A 23,202-nucleotide genomic window follows, 5' to 3' on the forward strand; every position below is an offset into this window, starting at 1 on the left:
CAGAATCCACAGCCAGAGCATAGGCCGGGGATTCTGCTCCTAGGGGGAAGCCCTGATGTCACTGTCCATATATGGACAGTGACCTCAGGGGTTTCCTCTAGGAATGGAATCCCCGGCCAGATTGGCAACGGGGATTCCGCTCAATCAGTAGCCACTGACGTGACTGTCCATATATGGACAGTGACGTCAAGGCCTTCCCCGAGCACAGCACTTAAAGTAGCACAGTGCCCGGGGAGTCCTCGGCGAGCGGAAGAGCTCCCTCTGCTCCTCCGCTCTGAACTAATTCTGAAGCAGGGAGCTAATGGTTCCCTGCTTCAGTATTGGGGTTAACTGTATCTGTGTCCTGAGGATGTAGATACAGTTGACAGCAGGACACTGCCTGAAATTCTGGGACTGTCCCGCTGAATCCGGGACGGACGGGAAGTATGGTTAATAACCGGTTACCGGTAAAAGACTTGCGGCCATTGGCCACAGCACGTGGTTGTGGTTTTGTAAGCATGCAACTGCCGCAACGTGGGAACATTTTATTGCGATAGCAACGCGTTTCGACGCCGAACTGGCGTCTTCATCAGGCATCAGATGCCTGATGAAGACGCCAGTTCGGCGTCGAAACGCGTTGCTATCTCAATAAAATACTCAATTAATATAGAAGAGACTACTCGTTTCTCCATTGACTTGGACCACGCAGCAGCGCCGCTATAGATCCCTTTTTCCACATCTACCTATCATACACTAGAGGTTACCCTTGGAAACCGGTCTGGATCTGGCAGCAGCACCCGTGGATTTATTTTGCGCAATACCTATGGCTATATGGTGAGCATGGTTTTTTCATTCCTTCATCAGCCTACCTTACTGAACTGCACTATGTGGCGCCGTGGTCTTTTCTCTCTCTCTCGCAACGTGGGAACGTACTCTTAGACCACATTGTGACCGCAAGACCCCCAGCAGTTCAAGTGACCATAGAGCCCCAAAGTGATGTAAGTCAGGTTTACTTGAACCGCGGGTCATGCAGCCATAATACGGATGCCATATTGTTGCTACATTATGGTCGTCTGAGTGAGGCCTAAGGATCTGTTCACACTCAGCTGATTTGTTGCACTAATTTGAATAGAGCCTGTAAAAATCAACGCACCCGCTGTAGAAATAATTCACATGTACAAAATTGTCAGTGGCAGAAATTTCTGCCGGGTATAAATATAGGGCTACACGTCGACTTTGGGCTGAACGCAGGTCGCACGGCCAAAGATCGCTGTGTCACGCTGGCTGCGTCGCAAGTAATGAAAGTCAATGTGGTCGAATGGCAACATGCAAGTTGCAGTTGCAAGAAATCAAAACCCGCTAGATTTAGTGCAGCAACCTGCGGGTGGCCCTGCGGCCACATTCACTTTAATTACCAGAGATGCAGGCAGCGCAAAAACGATCTTTGGCCGTGCGATCTGTGCCACAGCCAAAGTCAGCCCAGCCTATTAATACTCAGGCATACACACAGCACGGCCACATATGGCGGCACACGGAGTCCGTACAAGTCTGTATTATAGACCCATGGTGCCGCAGTGACGGAGGATAAAACATGCCATGATTTTTATTTTTTCTATCAATAAAAGATCGGGTCCCAACACAAAGGAGAGGGGAAACAGATTGCGATGTTGTGCCCGCCATAGAACTCGCAACACAAATTATTTAGCATAACAGCCTCCGTTTCAGCATGGCAATCGTTCCGTGCCTGTACTTGTATTTTCCCAGTAGGTTATAACAAGGCATTCAGAAGGTGGACACGGGTTTAAAGGGGTTGTCATGAATAAGGCTGGGTTCACACGAGCATGTTTACGTCCGTAAAGGACGGAACGTATTTCGGCCGCAAGTCCCGGACCGAACACACTGCAGGGAGCCGGGCTCCTAGCATTATAGTTAAGTACGACGCTAGGAGTCCCTGCCTCGCTGCAGGACAACTGTCCCGTACTGTAATCATGTTTTCAGTACGGGACAGTAGTTGCACGGAGAGGCAGGGACTCCTAGCGTCGTACATAACTATGATGCTAGGAGCCCGGCTCCCTGCAGTGTTCGGTCCGGGACTTGCGGCCGAAATACGTTCCGACCATTACGGACGTAACAGGCTCGTGTGACCCCAGCCTAAAGTTTAAAGGGCAACATCATATTCACGCTAATGTACATCGTGATCCACCGTTTCCTTTCTAGGGATTCTTGTAACGATGTAAACAATGAATTCTTCAGTCTTGTAGCCCAGGTGACGTCTGTGCAGGTCCACGGGTTGTAGATCGCCTCCTCCTATAGACGTCTCCCTGCGCTGGTGGCGTGTTTCTGTTTTACCAGAGTACATCATCTTTACACACACAGCAGTAATACACAGTGGAGTCCCATTATTATGACCACCTCCTACTTTTGACATCGGCAGCGCGTAGCCCATGAAGGCAGTGATGTGGGGTGGGCATATAAGGGGTGCGATAGTCTGATCACATATCACTCGTTGTCATGAGTAAAAGGGACGCTTTATCAGAGTTGCATAGGGATGATTATCGGCTTTCGGGCCACGGGCTCACACAGCACAGTATGTGAACTTTGCGTGCTGCTGTGGTCAAAGTGTATCGTGAGTGGACAAATGGCGCCATTGGGAATAACCGACGTGGAATCTGCAGCGCACCACGCGCCATTGAAGTGAGAGGTGAACGTCGGCAAGAAGGTGCGTGAGGGCCGAACGACATACTACAGTGGAGCAGATCACAGTGAAAATAAACCAGGGGGCGACCAGACGTGTGTCTAATACAACAGTTCAGGGAACCCGACTGTGTATGGGGCTCCGGAGCAGACAGATGGTCACTGCTCCTATGTAATAACGGTGCCGCGGAAAAAAAAGCTTCAATTTGCGTGGCAGTATCGGAATTGGACCCCCGATGATTGGCACAGGATTGTCTTCTCCGATGAGTCACGTTTTCTGCTTCATGGAACGGATGGACGTTGTCGTGCCAGACGAGAAACATCAGAGAACAAGTACCCGGCAGCCATTGCTGGAGAACACAAGCCGGTGGCGGCAGCGTTATGGTCGGGGGATTATTTCATGGCATTCTCTGGGCCACTCATCCATGTGGACGGCTCTGAAGAGATTTGGGTATGAATCCATCGTTGCAGATCACGTCCCCCCCTACATGCTGACTGTCTTACCTGGGGCAGATGGAATCTTCCAGCAAGACAATGCGACATGGCTAGAAATGTCCGACAGTGGTGGGAACAGCACGACCAAGACTTCCAAGTACTTCTCTGGCCCCCTAATTCACCAGACTGGAACCCAACTGAGCATCTGTGGGACCTTGATCGTCTTGTTGGCTCTATGGATCCTCCCCTACGCACCCTCCAGCAAATGGGGGATGTTCTGCAGTCAGCACAGCCCCAGATACCGGAGACCACCGACCAGCACCTTATTGATAACTCCCCGCCGTCCAGCTGCTGTCCGTGCTGCACACGGTGGTTACTCTGGATATTAGCCGCTGCTCACAATAATGGAACTCCACTGTGTATATAATTATGTAAGCATTTTCTGTTGAGCTTAGGCCTCATTTAGTCAGCGTAATGCAGCAGCATTTTAGTGGTTGTATTACGGCCGTAATACAAGACAAGAAAAAACTGATGTGCCGAGGCACAATGAATCCAGTTTCCCAACTACTAATAGAAATAATTGATTTGAAAATAAAATATAACCTTTAATAATAAAGTTAAGACCATCGCCGTCCCCCTCCCCGCTATTTCTAATCTTGGGCAACCCTGCCTTTCCACCGGGACTGGATAGTGGTCCATTTCAAGTATGGTTGCGGGCGGGTAAGAGGCAGGTCCTACAATTTCAGCAGGAGGGGAGGTGGATGACAAGCGATCAAATACAAGCTCTGTCGGACCCTGTCCCTTTCTCGACATGGCAGGTTACCCAGTTGCGACATTTCCTGGCGTCCCTAGAACATCCTGGAGAGCAACTACGAGACTGCTCCGCGTTTGAACTCCTGTGGACAGGCACAGGCACGATCCGACATGCTTTATCCAGAATCTAAGCGTTTTTTGATCTCGCCCTCCAATTTGCCACCACCTCCGTACTTGCTCAGCTCGGAGAGGGATTTGGGCGAAACATTTACACCTGAACAACAAGACCGCCTGTTCACCATGACGCATAAGTCCTCCATGGCGAGTAGATTCCAAGAGGCAGCGTTTAAGATATTGTCCCGTTGGTACAGGGTGCCTTCCAGATTGCATGCAATGATCCCGGCGGCCTCGCCATTATGCTGGAGATGTGGGGACCATGTGGGTACAATCCTGCATATTTTCTGGGACTGCCCACTCCTGACTGGGTTCTGGTCCGAGGTGTGGCGCATTTCCTCAAAGTTTATGGATTACCTTCTCCCGAGATCCCCGGGCCTCTTCCTGCTTCATCTGTGTGAGGTCCCACTACCCTCGTATAGACGTTCGGTAGTTCGACACTTGGTAAACGCGGCTAGGGCATGTGTTCCTGCAATGTGGAGACAGTCCTGTCCTCCGACGGTGGGCATGTGGTTCGGCAAGATCCAGGAAATCATGAGAATGGAGGACCTCATGGCATCAATGAAGGGGTCTCATGCCTCCTTCCTAAAAACATGGCATGAATGGATTCGTTTCCAAACGACCGAGGAATATAAAATCATCATGGCCTCGTGAATTCCTGTCTAGATCCGGAATGTCAGGTCAGATCCCCCCCACCTCCCTTCAGGTTTCCTCCCTCCCCCTTTTTCTCTTCTTTCCTTCCTTACTAATTTGCCTCTCCTTCTCTCGGTCTGTTTCTCTCTTTAATGCTCTTATGCACACCTAGGACATACCATGCACGGCTGCGGGTTCAGGGTGCATATCGGAGATTCCCTAAATAAGTGTTTTCAGCGACATGGTACTCTCAGGTGACCCCATGTGTTGATGTGAGGCTGATAACTGACCTGTGATCTGTTGCATGTTTTTCACTGCCTTTTTCACACTATGTTGTGTATATTATTTGTACGATTTGTGATATAAAATAACAAAATGACAAATAAAAGAATTTATAAAAAAATAAAAAATAAATAACGTTAAGACCAAACAGGAGACGTACAACATAGAAAGGGTTAAAAGTTACAGAGTCGACTAGCACATCATTAGGATGAGGTATGTACGATTGTGTCTCATAGATACAATGTGACTAACACGGTCAGCAGCTGCAGACTGCTGTATTGTCCACTGTGTCACACTCGAGTTAAAGTGTAGCAGCTAAGCCGACCGTGATCATTAAAAGTGCGATAGCCACCTCCCCCCCAGATGTTTCGCTGCAACAGCAGCGTCCTCAGGGGATAAATTGGGGCTAATGCGCGCGCGTTCGATTTCTGCTTCCTTTTGTAATCTCGGACATGCTTCCCGAGAACGCGTCCCCTTATGTGACAGCCAATCAGGACTTATAGTAAGGGGCGAGCCTCCAAACAGATAGATTGGCATACTGAGTGACCAATAGAACAGGTCAGCCGGCAATCCAATCAGTGTGGGTGCCGTGCGGGGAAGACACTTTGATTTTCAATGAGGCTTTACTTTTTTTCACCTGTCACATTTTATTTTGGGGAAGGTATATCAATGATATACCCATTTTTTAGGATGGTGACAAGGCACTTTTTCTTGATTTCATGGACATCTTAAACCACAACAATATTGGGATGAAATTCACCCATTAAATACGCACCAAGGAGATTAACTTCCTTGATCTTCAAATCTCCTTGGATCCTGGTGGCGGTGTCCATACTAACATTTTTCGAAAGGCAACCGCCACGAATAGCTTCCTACATTGGGGGAGCTTTCACCCATTGACACTCAAGAAGGGAATACCCATAGGACAATACCTCAGAGCTAGGAGAAACTGCTCTGAGGAACATACCTTCCAAGTAGAATGTGATACCCTATTTTAAAAAAAATTGGCACGTGGATACCCTAAGAAGACTCTACATAGAGCATATGCCAGAGCTAGGACCACTCCAAGAGAAGAATTACTGTATGGCAATAAGAAGTTGGCAATAAACAATGACAATCTTCCATTATTAGATGGATAGGGAACTTCGATACTTGTTCCTCTCAGATCTTTAATATTCTACAGAAACACTGGCCTATCCTACAGGCAGATCCAGATCTATGCAATGTAATCCCTGATACCCCAAACATCACCTATCGACGAGGTAAGAATCTCCGGGAATTTCTCACGCGTAGTCACTATTCCAAACCCCTTATCCCTCGGAATACTTGGCTTCCACCACCCACTTATGGAGCCTTTCCATGCAGCAGATGTTCATTTTGTTTGTATATACCCACGACTAAGATCTTCTGTAATCCCTTTGATGGAAAAAATGACACCATTAGACAATTTATCAATTGTCAGAGTAGTGGCATTATATATGCCGCGAAATGCCCTTGCCCCAAGCTATATGTTGGCAAGACCATCCAACAACTTAGAAGGATCTCTAAGCATATTAGTACCATTAATACAAAAGAGTATACACCCCTCTCGAGACATGTTAGATCCCTCCACCAGGGGAATGCCAATACTCTCCAATTCTGGGGCATTACTCAGGTCAAACTAGACCCCAAGGCTGGCAACCTAGACTAGAAAGTGCTACAAGAAGAAGCCCATTGGATTCATAGACTAAGTTCTCTTAGTCCCAACGGACTGAATGAAGGCTTTACTTTTATAGCCTTCTTATAGATTCCATCTCTGAGCTAAAACTCTTTATTAGCTTTATTCTTAAATTATATAAGCACTGACATTATTGTCAACCATTTCTTTAACATTATTTAAAATGACGCAATTATTTTGTCACTATTTACATATTTATATACAGTGGAGGAAATAAGTATTTGATCCCTTGCTGATTTTGTAAGTTTGCCCACTGTCAAAGACATGAACAGTCTAGAATTTTTAGGCTAGGTTAATTTTACCAGTGAGAGATAGATTATATAAAAAAAAAAAAAGAAAATCACATTGTCACAATTATATATATTTATTTGCATTGTGCACAGAGAAATAAGTATTTGATCCCCGACCAACCATTAAGAGTTCAGCCTCCTCCAGACCAGTTACTGCTCCAAATCAACTTGGTGCCTGCATTATAGACAGCTCTTACATGGTCACCTGTATAACAGACTCCTGTCCACAGACTCAATGATCAGTCTGACTCTAACCTCTACAACATGGGCAAGACCAAAGAGCTTTCTAAGGATGTCAGGGACAAGATCATAGACCTGCACAAGGCTGGAATGGGCTACAAAACCATAAGTAAGACGCTGGGTGAGAAGGAGACAACTGTTGGTGCAATAGTAAGAAAATGGAAGACATACAAAATGACTGTCAATCGACATCGATCTGGGGCTCCATGCAAAATCTCACCTCGTGGGGTATCCTTGATCCTGAGGAAGGTGAGCGCTCAGCCCAAAACTACACGGGGGGAACTTGTTAATGATCTCAAGGCAGCTGGGACCACAGTCACCAAGAAAACCATTGGTAACACATTACGCCGTAATGGATTAAAATCCTGCAGTGCCCGCAAGGCCCCCCTGCTCAAGAAGGCACATGTACAGGCCCGTCTGAAGTTTGCAAATGAACATCTGGATGATTCTGAGAGTGATTGGGAGAAGGTGCTGTGGTCAGATGAGACTAAAATTGAGCTCTTTGGCATTAACTCAACTCGCCGTGTTTGGAGGAAGAGAAATTCTGCCTATGACTCAAAGAACACCGTCCCCACTGTCAAGCATGGAGGTGGAAACATTATGTTTTGGGGGTGTTTCTCTGCTAAGGGCACAGGACTACTTCACCGCATCAATGGGAGAATGGATGGAGCCATGTACCGTCAAATCCTGAGTGACAACCTCCTTCCCTCCACCAGGACATTAAAAATGGCTCGTGGCTGGGTCTTCCAGCACGACAACGACCCAAAACATACAGCCAAGGCAACAAAGGAGTGGCTCAAAAAGAAGCACATTAAGGTCATGGAGTGGCCTAGCCAGTCTCCAGACCTTAATCCCATCGAAAACGTATGGAGGGAGCTAAAGATCCGAGTTGCCAAGCGACAGCCTCGAAATCTTAATGATTTACAGATGATCTGCAAAGAGGAATGGGCCAAAATTCCATCTAACATGTGTGCAAACCTCATCATCAACTACTAAAAACGTCTGACTGCTGTGCTTGCCAACAAGGGTTTTGCCACCAAGTATTAAGTCTTGTTTGCCAAAGGGATCAAATACTTATTTCTCTGTGCACAATGCAAATAAATATATATAATTTTGACAGTGATTTTTTTTTATATAATCTATCTCTCACTGGTAAAATTAACCTAGCCTAAAAATTCTAGACTGTTCATGTCTTTGACAGTGGGCAAACTTACAAAATCAGCAAGGGATCAAATACTTATTTCCTTCACTGTACATGGTATAATTATTTGTCTATATGATTCGACATCAACGTACAACATGAATAAAGTTTCTTCTTCCTTTCTCTTAATAGTATTCAATCACTACTAATTCTAACTACAGATGTGGCTTTCTATTTTGAGATCCTGTAGTGTTACCCTACAGTGTATTGTTCAGCTGCTCCTATAAAAATATATACACGTACATTTGTCCGATCACTGTCACTAGTTTTTGGACTAATGTCTCCATTTATTATGTTAAATGGTTCTAGTACGTGTCCTTTAATTGGGAACTAATCCCCTTTCTTACACATAAACCATCTACCTACAAACAGATGTATACTTAAGCAATCTTGCAGGTGTCTCTAAGATGGTATCACCAGGACTTGAGGCGATGCGCATGCGCACAGCACGCATCCCTTTCCTTATACATATAGCGTATTGGAGACTGCTACAAGAACGACTATTGCCTGGTTTTGCCGCGATGCGCATAGCAGGAACACTGATTGGATTGCCGGCTGACCTGTTCTATTGGTCGCTCAGTATGCCAATCTATCTGTATGGAGGCTCGCCCCTTACTAGGAGTCCTGATTGGCTGTCACATAAGGGGACACGTTCTCGGCGAAGCATGTCCGAGATTACAAAAGGAAGCGGAAATCGAACGCACGCTTATTAGCCCCAATTTATCCCGAGGACGCTGTTGTTGCAGCGAAACATGTTGGGGGGGGGGGGCTATCGCAATTTTAATGATCACGGTTAGTCACATTGTATCTATGAGACACGTACCCATGTTACAAGCGTACATACCTCATCCTAATGGTGTGCTAGCCGACTAACTTTTAACCCTTTATATGTTGTACGTCTCCTGTTTGGTCTTAACTTTATTATTAAAGGTTATATTTTATTTTCAATTCAAATATTTCTATTAGTAGTTGGGAAATTGGGTTCATTGTGCCTCGGCACATCAGTTTTTTCTCGATATAAGTATATCCCTGCCAACTACTAGGGTCTTCTAGTCATTCTCTCTGTAATACAAAGACAAGACCCCTGTAATGCGGTTAGTTTGGGCGGGGACTCGTGGCCATAATATGATCACAGCCACATTACAGCCGTCTGAACGAAGCAAAGGGTCATGTTCAACTTCGCTGAATTTCTAGCCGTTTTTTTCGGTGCAGAAACGGTAGCGTTTTCACAAGAGACATTGACATACTGTGAATTAAAAATTCACAGAGCAAGTCAAATTGTGTAGGTTTTTTTTCTGTTGAAATCTCATCCACTTTGACTACTGTAATACCCTGCGGAATTTCCACAGATAATGTGGTCAGAAATTCTGCAGCGTTTACGCTAGGTGTGAACATGACCTAAACCTGCTATCAGCATTGCAACATCATTTTCAGGGACACACACCGATTATGGTTACAATGTTAATAAGGCCATGTCATGGGATCTCCCAGCTGTCACACCGCAGTTCCACCCACTCTGAGCTGCTCAGCAGTTAAAACATTGGGGGCAACACAATACAAAAAAATCTCAACTTCAAGACGAAATGCATAGTATTTGCAGAGTAAATCATTTTGTGTAGACTATATGTAAACACATTAACAATATGATATTGCTCAATAGCAGAAATATTTGGGGCTCTGGGGTCTTCCTGAAGGATGTTTCTATCCTCATGGGTTTTATATACTTTACTATGAACATCTGATAACTCCTTTTAGGCTGGATTGAAGAGGACCGGTCACCTGCCCAAAAAACTGCAGCTGCCATCTCAGTTAGATTGTGTATGATATATATTAATGGGGTGTGGATCTCGGGTCTGTTAAGAGCCCAATGGTTACATAGGTTGGAAAAAAGACATTGGTCCATCAGGTTCAACCTTTCTCACTAAATTACCCGTCATCCATTGCTTGATCATTTATAACCCTCAATGCCATTTATCAGTAAATCATCATCTCACCTTTTTTTAAATACAGACATAGAATTCCATAGCTTGACCGCTCTAACTGTAAAGAACCCTTTTCTATATTGATGTCTGAAACATCTTCCTTCCACACGCAATGGGTGTCCCCTTGTCCTTGTCGAGTCCTTGGAAGGAACAGATCAGGTGCTAGTTCTCTGTATTGACCACACATATAATTCTACATATTGATAAGATCCCCTCTGAGACGTCTTTTTTCAAAACAGAGCAAGCCTAATTTTTCTAGCCTTTCATTGTAAGGGACACCTCCCATCCCATTTAATAATCTCGTTGCCCACCTTTGAACCCTCTCCAGTTCTCCTATGTCATTTTTACAACGTGGAGCCGAAACCTGAATTCCATATTCTAGATGTGGCCTTACAAAGGATTTGTAGAGGGGTAATATTACATTTGAATAACAAGTTCTCTCGTTTTATACACCCTAAAATCCTATTTGCTTTTGCATCTGCTGCCTGACATTGAGTGCTGCTGCTTATTTGTTACCAGAATACCCAGGTCCTGCTCTTGTTCAGTTATCCCGTTTTATTCCATTTAATGTATACATTTATTAATGCTATTATTGCATCCTAAGTGCATTACTTTACATTGATCAATATTAAATTTCACCTGCCATGTTTCTGCCCACACTGCCGGCTTATCTCGGTCTTTCTGTAATATTTTATAGTCAAGTTGAGTTTTATGTATCCTACAAAGTTTTATATCGTCAGAAAAAACAGACACCTTGCTATCAATCCCACCCACAAGGTCATTAATAAAGAGATTAAAAAGAATTAGGCCTAACACCGATCCTTGTGGTCCCCACTCCTCCCAGTACCGATCCTTGTGGTCCCCACTGCTCCCAGTACCGATCCTTGTGGTCCCCACTGCTCCCAGTACCGATCCTTGTGGTCCCCACTGCTCCCAGTACCGATCCTTGTGGTCCCCACTGCTCCCAGTACCGATCCTTGTGGTCCCCGCTCCTGACTTCAGCCCATTTTGAGTAGGTTCCAGTTATGACGACTTTTTGTTTTCTGTCACATAAAGAGGCTCTGTCACCAGATTTTGCAGCCCCTATCTGCTATTGCAGCAGATCGGCGCTGCAATGTAGATTACAGTAACGTTTTTTTTTTTTTAAAAACCAGCATTTTTGGCCAAGTTATGACCATTTTTATATTTATGTAAATGAGGCTTGCAAAAGTACAACTGGGCGTGTTTAAAAGTAAAAGTACAACTGGGCGTGTATTGTGTTAGTTACATCGGGGCGTTTTTACTACTTTTACTAGCTGGGCGTTCTGACGAGAAGTATCATCCACTTCTCTTCACAACGCCCAGCTTCTGGCAGTGCAGACACAGCGTGTTCTCCAGAGATCACGCTGTGACGTCACTCACAGGTCCTGCATCGTGTCGGACGAGCGAGGACACATCGGCACCAGAGGCTAGTTGATTCTGCAGCAGCATCGGCGTTAGCAGGTAAGTCGATGTAACTACTTACCTGCAAATGCTGATGCTGCTGCAGAATCATCTGTAGCCTCTGGTGCCGATGTGTCCTCGCTCGTCCGACACGATGCAGGACCTGTGAGTGACGTCACAGCGTGATCTCTCGAGAACACGCTGTGTCTGCACTGCCAGAAGCTGGGTGGTAACGGAGAGAAGTGGATGATACTTCTCGTCAGAACGCCCAGCTAGTAAAAGAAGTAAAAACGCCCGATGTAACACACATAATACACGCCCAGTTGTACTTTAGAAAGCCTCATTTACATAAATATAAAAATGGTCATAACTTGGCCAAAAATGCTCGGTTAAAAAAAACAAAAAACGTCTTTAAATACCTCCAGATTAGAGACTGTGCAGCGAAGTATAACAATTTTGATGCTGTATGTCTTTTTAAAATGTTTGGGTATCTCTCTAAACGCAGTAAGGGCCTGAGATTTGTGTATAATTTACTACATTCACACTCACTCTTTTCCAAAACACACCATATGCGGCTCTGGGAAAGAGAGTTGAACTGCTCTTTTTCAGAAGAGAAATGGATATCTGCATTTAAATTAATTTACAAAGCATTACCCTGTATCCAACACGTAGAGGCTGCTATAAAGACCTCACTAAGGTGGTACTACACCCCGGATAGACTTCACAAGATGTTCCCTGAGTCATCTCCATTATGTTGGAGAGGATGTGGCCATATCGGCACTCTTTACCATACGCTGTGGGCATGCCCCACACTTCTTCCGTTCTGGTCTCAGGTTTTTGATCTTGTGTCCATAGTCTCCAGATGTAGAATTGCACAATCCCCCCAGATGGCCCTGTTGTTTATAGAAATGGATGCAATACCTGTAGCATTAAGATGCCTGATTTGCAAAATCCTAATCATGGCCAAATTGGTGGTAACCCGCCATTGGAAGGAAACTGCTGCTCCTCTGTTAAGAGAAGTGATCATACTTATTAACACGACATATGCATATGAAAAAATCATCTCCTTGGGTAACTCCTCGTTCCACAAATTCACAGCAACATGGAATCCATGGTCAACTAGTGTGTATTACAATACATAACATGAAGGTGCAATTGGCCTTAAGGTCATTGTGTATTAAGATTTATCAGGATGATGTATGTGGCTTACATGTTCTCCTTTGCCGGTTTATTCTTTTTCTGTTCTTTTTTTTATGTTATGACACAATGTCATCTCTCCAATCGCGATTGCTTCAATTCTTGCTTTGTATGAAGAGATGATTGATTGTACCAATAATATCGCAAAGTTTAATTGCGAAATGTTGTTCTGTTTTCATGTAAAAATCAATAAAAAACTATTGAAACGAAAAAAACAAAAAACGTTACTCTTATCTCCATTGCAGCACCGATCTGCTGCAATAGGAGATAGGGGTTGCAAAATCTGGTGACAGAGCCTCTTTAACCAATTCTTTACCCACTTGAATATGTCCCCCAGTCCCTGCATCTGTAGCTTCAGAACAAGACTGTCGTGTGGTTGAGCATCAAATGCTTTTGCAAAATCCAAATAAATCACATCAGCCGCGTGACCAACATCCAGATTTGCACTTACCTCCTCATAGAAGCCGAGCATGTTGGTTAGGCACTACCTGTTTTTCATGAATCCAGGCTGGTTATCAGTTATTAGACATTTCTCTGCTTTATACTTTTATAGTTCATCTCTTAGAATATCCTCAAATACTTGACGTACCACAGATGTCAGACTTACTGGACGGTAGTTACTCGGTTCCACCTTTTTTCCTTTCATAAATATTGGTACCACATCAGCCGTCCTCCAATCCTGTGGCCCTGATCCTGTTACAGGAGTCTAAGAGGAGGAGATACAATATGTACCTCCTGTGGTTAGTGAGTAATATTGGGTGGGGGGACCCTTATCACTGTCCCCCTGAATATCTGGTACTGGCAGCTCATCAGTGAACACAGAGGAAAAGTAAGTGTTTAATATCTCAGCCCTCCCTTTGTCCTCTACAATTATATTCCCACCCTCATCTTTAAGAGGGACGATATTATCAGGTTCAGAATATCCAATAATCTGGCACCTCAGCAGGTCTGGATTATCAGAATTCCTCTGCTATAGAACTACAGATTACCACTGCTGTACACACATTAGGAGGAGAAAACCGAATTTATTTAATGCTAATAAACACAAAGGGACAGGAGGTGCTCGCATGTCAGATTTCTCATTCTTAAGATATCAATTCAGACAAGCCACTTCAAGTGCAACCATTCCATCAGGAGTAAGAAACAGGAGAGAAAAAAAAAGTCATCATAAAACATAACAAAACAGTGTTGGATCCAGCCTCAGACACGTTATATCCTATGTATTCAAGTCCATTATGTTTCTTTACTATGACAGGTCACTTACGTGTTGCTGGCACGGTGGCGCACAGAGAATCTGTCTCGTGAGAACGTCGTCATCCTGCCACACAAGGTCACGGATCACGGGCGACGCTGACAAGTTCATACCGGAGAACATAAAAGTTGCTTGTTTGCATATCTGGCGCCAGAACTGGCAGCAAACAGGAGGAAATCAGGAGCGTATTCTCCCCAGGACAGAGTCTCATTAAAGAGGTTGTTCACAATAAGAACATTTCTGCTTTCTTCCAGAAACAGCGCCACACCTGCCCATGGGTTGGGTCAGGTATTGCAGCTCAGTTCCATTGGTGTGAATAAAGCGGAGCTGCAATACAACACATAACCTGCGGACAGGGGTGGCGCTGTTTCTGGAACGAAGCAACTATGTTTTTCTAATCCTGTACAACCCCCGTAATCCCTATTACATATAAAAACACAGCCCTGCCATGTGCCAGCAAATGTAGAATAAGTTTCAGTACATAATAAGAAGGTACAGTATAAGAACACCCAGAAGCAATAAGTAGCTCAGTATATTAAAATCTCCATGTTTGACAAGCACAGACAGTAGTACATCGCACAGACGCTTTCACGCACACACCTGCAGCTGCTCGGAATTTTACAATCATCAATTCAAATAAAATCTTAAAAAAATGTGCAAAACATTTACAGACTAATAAAAAAAATGCTGTACAGTAAGATATATTTATATATACTATATATAGTGCCCAGCAACTGGCGTACAATCACGTGGAGCTGCTTCATAACGGAGGACACAAACTGGACGTGGAACGAATGTCTGACAGTCGGAATAAGCCATCGCCCGCAGATTTACGGACGAGCTGTCCCAGTCTTCCGTCGATAAAGCTTAATCATTGTATAATGGAAACTTATACAGCTTTCTAATAGAATTCATCACCATTTTCAATCTGATCTCGGATTGCTGTCAATGAATGGAAACATAATTTACTTTTAAAGGCTGAAAACATATGCTGATCCAGTGCTGCCCACACAGCTGAAGGTTAGTTACAATGTAGAGGTAAAGGCAAAGCTGCCTGCACCGTGCTGGTCCAGATGCACATGGAGTCCCCACAGGTCTAGATTATTGACCCATAGGCCCTCACGAATTTGTACTATGAGCCCAAACACACCAGCAGCAGGGTGACTGGGTCAGGACCATTTTAAGACTCTGATCATTAAATATAATACAATAATAAAGTGCTCCAATTCAATGCTGGCAAGCAGAGATTGTGAAAATGGTGAGGCATTGAGCCACAAAAGTAAAAGACAAAGTTGCAAACATTTTTTCATTTTACAATGATTTACACGAGACTGGGCAACCCCTTTAAAGCAGGACATACATGTCGAATCTGCCGCAAGATCTTCAGAATTCTCTCATGTCTATGATATATAACACCGGTGATCTGTGAAATGCGGAAGCCGCCATCTTTACAAAAAAATAAACAATAATAATATTTAGTACTATCTCATTGGTCCAGACTTACCGGTTTCATGAGGGGGGGGGGGTCCCAATATCTACATATTGCAAGTCCACCTTCACTATAGAGAAACAAGATATGGGGACTGTAGGATCGGAGACCTGTAGACTACGTGGAAATGGATGAAATACAGGAGGACGATGACAAAACATGAGGAAGCCTTTAGTGGTGGCAGCCGCAGCCGGATATTAACATTCTGATCCGTATTCTTGCTCAGTCTTGTATATGTTGTATTATAATAGTGCTGGTGGATAAATATAAGTTACTTGGTTTATAAGAATACATTTTAAAGGGTAACAATTAGTTCACAGAGGTCTAAAATGTATTACCTAGCAGGGGGCGACCCGGAGCACAGGAGAGGGGGCGACCCGGAGCACGGGAGAGAGGGGGCGACCCGGAGCACGGGAGAGAGGGGGCGACCCGGAGCACGGGAGAGAGGGGGCGACCCGGAGCACAGGAGAGAGGGGGCGACCCGGAGCACAGGAGAGGGGCGCTCCCAGGATACACCGGATGAAATCTTTGCTCCATTTTTATATTCTATGAATAGCCAAATTCACGGCTCCAGATCTATGACGACTAGAGTTGCTGGAATCTTAAAGAGAACCTGTCACTAGGTCGTATAAGATGAACTGGTTTACCGAGCTGAATAGCGCTGTCTCCCTGATTCCAGCACTGTTTTTATTTTTTTCCTGGAGCCCCCCCAAATCCAGAGATATGACCCTGTTGTGTTGCCTCCCTATACAATGTAGCCAATGGGGTGGAGCTAGCTTCCCTGCCTCTGACCAATCAGCACAAAGCAGCTATTGGTAGTTCACACCCTATTGGCTTACTATAGCAAATTAACATGGAAAGGGCCAATACAACAGTGGGCCATCTCCACGGAGGGGGGGGTGTCCAGGGGGAAAAAAAATGAAAAACTCCAGGAATCAGCGCTACTCAGGTCAGTAGACTTATATAACCTAGTGACGGGTCCTCTTTAAGATCAGTTGCTCCTACAACGGTATCACCCAAAGGTTCTGACGTCTGAACTATGTAAACTTTTTCTACTTTAGATACCTGACCCGTTCCTCCGGTCAGGCGTTAATGGTGTGAACAGCTCCGTTCTGGATGCAGCCGATGATTTGTAATTAATATGACCCGCAGTTTCCTTTATCAATTTTTAGGGCGCAGATGTTAACATCGGTTACAATCAGAATGTGAGTCGTTTCCTATCCTATGTGCACCACCTCCCATGCCAGCGTGCCCGCTTTCAGTAAGGCGTACTCGGCTGTAATGCTTCTATCGATTGTAGCAAAAGCTCCTGTACGGATTATAAGAAACAGCGTGCATTCTGCAGCACGGATCACGGGATCTGAACACGGAAGAGGAAATAAATGAGAATATAATATGGTTATTATTCTAGGGGATTCAAAACATGCAAGATCTGTTCATACCATAATGCTGGCTGGGCAGGCACTGGGATAAAAACCCTGATGACCCAAGAGGACCCTTCACAATAGGGTGTCACACAGGTGCCCTAATAACTGAACTACAGGGTGAAACCACATCCACTGGTGTAACTCTATGCCCCTCCACTTGTGAGCACCATATAGCAGAGTCACGACGGGTCACACGACACTCCCCCTGCAGCTCAGACTCCTTAGAAACAGGAAGAGTCATAATCTTAAAGAGTCTGAGAGGCGAGTCTCTTTTAATGGCATGAACCTCGCCAAAGCAGAGGGAGCATTTAGTGGGTGCAATTCCCTTTCATTATTCAGCTTACAGCTGCCCTATACTAAGGAGCGCCTGGCCTGGTGACAAGTTCCCTATAGAACACAATACTTTATAATTGAGGGTCCGGTGGTGTTTGATAATAATTGGTTGCAATCAGTTCCTGTAATATTTCCACTGGAGGGGAGGGGGGGGGGGGGATCAAGACTTTGAGAACAGCTGAACTATACAAAGGGAGTAAATATCCCTGTTACACACACAACACGTCTTTGGCATAAAAGGGTTAAAACAATGTGCCATAAATAGCAAAACCCTAAAGCTTGGTCAGACCGGCACCGTATTCTGTATCTGCTTACAAATGGATCGTTGGTGAGGACATCCCCATCCTATAGTAATGGCCGCCGCACTGTAGCAGAGCAGTCAATGGATTTTTTGCTTTACGTTAATCATTCTAAATTGAAAAGTTAAAACAACTTTCTAGTATACTTTGTGTTTTGATTTATCTTCATTTTAGAGATCTCTGCTTGCTGTCAGCAAATGAAACGGGAACACTGAGGGTATGTTCACACGGCCTATTTTCAGACGTAATTCGGGCGTTTTACGCCTCGAATTACGCCTGAAAAAACAGCTCCATTACACCTGCAAACATCTGCCCATTGCTTTTACGATGTTCTGTTCCCACGAGGTGTCATTTTACGCGTCGCTGTCAAAAGACACTTCTTGGGATGTTTTTGGAGCAGTTTTTCATGGACTCCATTGAAAAACCGCTCCAATAACATTCGTGAAAAACGCGAGTAGTTACAAAAACGTCAGAAAATCAGGAGCTGTTATCAGGCGAAAACAGCTCCGTAATTTCAGGCGTATTTTGCTACTGCGTGTGAACATACCCTTAACATCCACAGAAAGAAAACCTTTACAGACCTAATACTTCCCACAGTTGGTTTGCTACAATTGTTTCCAGTTTGGACATTCCTTCCTAAGCTAAATACCATAAATCTATCACCTGTCTCTTGCTTCAATGTATCAGTGTAGAGGAAAAGTAGGAGCCTGAAGTACAGACTATCTTAAAAGGGGGTGTCCAGGTTAGAAAACCCATTTCCATACATCCTATTAGGGAATTCTAAATTAATAGCACGGGGTCCTCTGTTCAGGATCCTCATCTCTTAGCATGGACTGAGCGTCTCTGGAGGACCCGTCCTGACCTGTATTACACAGACAACACATTGATATTAATGGACACTGTGTAATGCTTCATTTCTCCTGTGGTGGCGCTGCAGGGAGATTCAACACTTACTGCCAGGTTTCCCCACAGATTGCAGCTGATCACTGGGGGTCCCAGCAAGGGAACACTTTGTGATCAACTAATTGTCAAGGGATCTTTCTAATAAGTCCAAAAGCGTAGAACTCCTTTAAAAAGGGGTGTCTAGATTGTAACAATTGTAAGAAACGCTCAGCTGTAAGATAGATCAAGTTTGTTTGGATCTCTGTATGTAAACAATGTTTTTATTCCCTGACAGCAAGCAGAAAATGGTGAAAATTTGAAACACAAAGTATATTAAGAAACTGCAGAACTTTTTAGCATGCAATGATTAAGCTTTACCTACATAAACCTGAAGAAGCCCTTTCATTTACTAAAGAACTGATCCAACACCGGAAATAGATTGAACCGCTCAACCATCCAGGTTACATACAATCCGAGAGTGGGACATTTGAACTGTAGGAATGTACAGCCATTTATATACATTTGGCACTTTCTGTGTACACTCAGCCAAAGATAATCTCATCTATGTACCGCAGGACACACACACACACACACACACACACGTAACAACTATTCATACAAGTGCACATAAAGACAACCACATACAGGACACGGATACAAAACAATCACGTGGACAGGAGTTAAAGGCACTGTTATTAACCGCTCAAGATGACCCATAATGGCTTTTGAGACAAACCCGTAACCCACACGACAACACATTAACCATCAGTAGCCGGCTCGCCACACGAAGCAGTCACAGTAATGAAGTGATCGAGGTGACTAGACTGGCGGCTGTATCTGCATGCGCCACCATCTACACAGACCTGGACCGGGACAACATGATCAATGCAGCTATGGACGAAGAGACAAATAAATAAGGGAGGGCTGCAAAAAATCCACCGTAAAACAGTCTGGGTTCCGGAATACGGCCTCTAAAAATCTCAATGGGAATCAAGTAAATCAGATTGCCAAACTGGCAAAGACTTTACATCAGTACTGCTTATAGGGTGCCTTGTCCGCTATGCAGGTAATGTAATGTGGGAGTGGGCTTCCCTCTATTAGCTGCTGCACAGAGCAGGATTTGGTGCACTGTCTGTGCATTACACCAACAGCTTCATGATTTCAATAGGCATGTGATACTAGTTTTACCAGCCATTAGGATGTATTGGGCAAATTGTTTCACCAGGTTTGAGGTTGGGATTCGGCAAAAAAATTGAGAAGTCAGATTCTCATGGATACGGCCAATGCATGTGCGGATGGGCACAGATCAGCACTTCAGCATCATAGCTCGATTTCCTATGCAGGTCACGGATATACCAAACTAAGGCTGGGGGGGCAGTCATGGCATACTGGGAGCGGCGTTCTCCCCATCATCTGGAGAGGTTGCAGAGCACGGGTATATGGATGGCTATATAAAGGCACCTCTCGACCACCGATCACCTCAAAGAACTCTGTATAGTAAGGTCACCAAACAATGTAACACTGCTATAGTACAACCCGGCTGCATTTCATATACAAAATGTTTTGAGAAGTTACGTAAACTTTTTATAGACGCTGCAAAAATATAATGTACCACGTCCATGACCACATTCCTAGAGCTCTTCTGCTTTACTAGCCATTCTGAACACTCGAAAGTTCTTTACTTTTCCCCTTTCTGCTCCCATATCACTCATTTTGTATCAGCCGAGCCTGGTGCACCATGAGAAGTGCCTGTTACAGGACCTGCAGCTTGTGTCTCCTGACATGAGGCCAAGCACCAATACCCATTAGAGGGATAATAATAATTCCTTCCTGAACCTCATCTGATAGAGGGAGCCGCCGGACCAATAGTTAAAAGCTCCTGTTCTTGTTACATTACAGCTTGTACAGGGTTAGACACAGACAGACAAGCAGCTGACCCTCCCACAGAAAGAGATAAGCAGCTTCCAGCACAAAAAGATTTAAAAAAGCCTCAGAAAGAACTCTGCATAATCATTGCACCTGGAATCCTTCTAAAAGTTCTGCACCTTTTTTTAACACGGTTCAGTTTAATTCTCAATTTTCAAGATCATTGCTTGCTGACACTGAATACATTTCACGGTTTACATCTAGAGCCTAAACTGTGCTGCTTACCCAGGTATATGGAAAATCAAAGAGTACCAGAGCCCTCTCTTCTAACAGCTCTTCAGCTATGTGAGCAGGACTAGGTTAGGTTTTAAGCATCTTGATGAAAACCATGTAAGTTCATTGACTGCAAGCGGAGATCTTAAAAAGTGAGGAGTTGAAACAAAATCTTAGAAAGTTGCAGAGCTTTTTGTTCTAAAATTAAGCAGCAGTGATAGACGACACTAGCCAGATATTACGTTATTGTGAACGGACGCAGTAGCGGCGCAAATCTCTGCATCACTACTACCGTAAGAGACTGTAGCCAAATACAAATAGCCGCTACACTGGACAAGCAATGAGCGCACGTGAATTATTCACCATTTCACATCCTTGATTAGGGTAAAAATATATTTTTTTTAAAAAACTCTAAAAAGTAAAAAAAAAAAAAAAAATAGTGGGATTACCGCAATGTGTAGCCACAAGGGCCATTTATCTGCCTGAGAAAAATTCTGAACCCTGTACCACAGAGGATAAAACTAAAACGACCGTGGAGTATTTACTCGGTAATCGGCAGCGCTGTCATTTACAGACTAATTAAACCTTCACGACGACCTCGGGAGACGTCGATGATTGATTTGCGGCGCTTCGGGTTGCTCAAAAGCTCATCCAAAAATTCATAACACACGCGTAACGAGAGACAGTAGGCAGCTGTGACGATTATGGCGTCCGTGGAACAGAAAACGAACCCACAATCCTACAGTTATTAACACCAGTTATTCAAGTTTCATTCAGACCTGTGCCCATTGATCCTTAAACCTCTTGATCATCCTGGCTGCAAAAAAGCAGATCCAGCTGATCGATCTGTAAATCTAGCACCAAACCTTTGGTGACCATCTGCAAACCATGGTCGCTAATCTGGCCTCGGTATTCTACGATTGATGCGTTATTCCCCTCTTAGACTTTATAGCAGTTGTAGAAACAGCCAAACATGCGCAGCCGCCTCTTCATTCATTCTCCGCCTGGGTGCAGCGCATGGCAGCCACCTCACCAGTCAGGACAGGGGGTCGGGGGACCCACATTCTGGAGATAGTTATAGGTCCCAACTCTGGGATCCATACCTATCGAACATTTATGGCATATCCCAGAGATATGCCATACATCTCTAAGATGGCATTAACCCTTTAAAGCAAACGAATCACAAATAGGCTTGAAATCAATGGGCAAAAAAAAAAAAAAGCGCCATAGGAAGTCGAAAGCTCTAGCTTAAAGGGAAACTGTCAACAAGAACGGCCTTTGAATTAAAGCATCTGTAAGAGGCCCTTCTAACACTAAACAAGCGGGTGTCATTCCGCTCAATATAAAGCTGCCCCAAAATGCCACCCAGAGACTGGAATTAAGCACAACACGTGCCATGCTTGCCTCGCTTTATGGCAAACACTAGTTTAGTGTTAGAGGGACCAAGGACATGTGACCAACCTAAAAGGAGTCTGTCTTGGTGACAGGTTCCCTTTAGCATGTGTTGAGGACTTAAAGTCAGACCGACAGTAAAAAAAACAAAAAAACATAACGAAAAATGAAAAGCAGCTGTGATCCCCAGCAGTGCCGACACCCGGAGCACATTGTAAAGCTGCCGCGTGCCCGATGGCTCATACACGTCCTTCGCAGACATTTTACTCCTCTTTTGTACCAGAAGGTTCCCATTTCTACCTGACTGGGAATGAAAATGTTCTAAAGTGCTTTGACTTGGAGTAACGTCGCTGTACCTTGTGGAAAAAAAAAACAAGTTCCGAGCTTAGAAATCCTAAGTGTTCACCACATCCGTCACTAGACCATAGACCTCCAGCCTTCCAAGAAGATCAAAGGAATCATCCAGAGGAATCGCACATTCTCTCTTGTCGTTCTGCGGAGGCTTCAGTTGGCTTTTAAAGTGCCATCAGCTTTGGAAGGAAGAAACGCAGCAATAAGGAAGAGCTGAACGGAGGGAAGTCACTAGTGACACTGGGCAAACGTGTGCCTGAGCAGTTCTTCAGCCGACGGTCTCATTTTAGCCTCTACAAAAATCCTTTTCAGGAAGTCCCGAGTGTGGTCCGATACATTTGCTGGCAACTGTGGGTTGGTGGTTTGAGTGGCAATTTTAAAGATGGCCGCCATGGCCTCAAACTCCGCCCACGGGGGTTTCTCGGTCAGCATTTCCACAACCGTACATCCAACACTCCTGACAAAGAAAAAATATTTAACTCTAGGAAATATGGGATTGAAAAACAGGCTTCGAAATCTCCAGCAAATCCCTGCTGGTTCAGGGTCTGTATAGGTCTTGTAAATATTAATATTTATATAGAATATAATCCAAGCTGTATCTCAGGATCAGTACAGGATAAGTAATGTATGTACACAGCG

General features: G+C 44.5%; 1 protein-coding gene across 1 annotated transcript in view; it reads right to left on the reverse strand.

Annotated features, from left to right (window-relative positions):
• Nucleotides 1-16,190: 16,190 nt before the first annotated feature.
• The window catches only part of MAP3K2 (mitogen-activated protein kinase kinase kinase 2), a 29,948-nt gene continuing 22,936 nt past the window's right edge, over nt 16,191-23,202 (reverse strand). Inside the window, exon 17 of the mRNA XM_075829077.1 lies at nt 16,191-23,020. Within this exon, the coding sequence (XP_075685192.1) occupies nt 22,795-23,020 (226 nt within the window). The 3' untranslated portion in view covers nt 16,191-22,794. The remainder of the gene's footprint in view (nt 23,021-23,202) is intronic.

Source organism: Rhinoderma darwinii, chromosome 6, assembly GCF_050947455.1.
Source record: "Rhinoderma darwinii isolate aRhiDar2 chromosome 6, aRhiDar2.hap1, whole genome shotgun sequence".
In the NCBI taxonomy this organism is placed as follows: domain Eukaryota; kingdom Metazoa; phylum Chordata; class Amphibia; order Anura; family Rhinodermatidae; genus Rhinoderma; species Rhinoderma darwinii.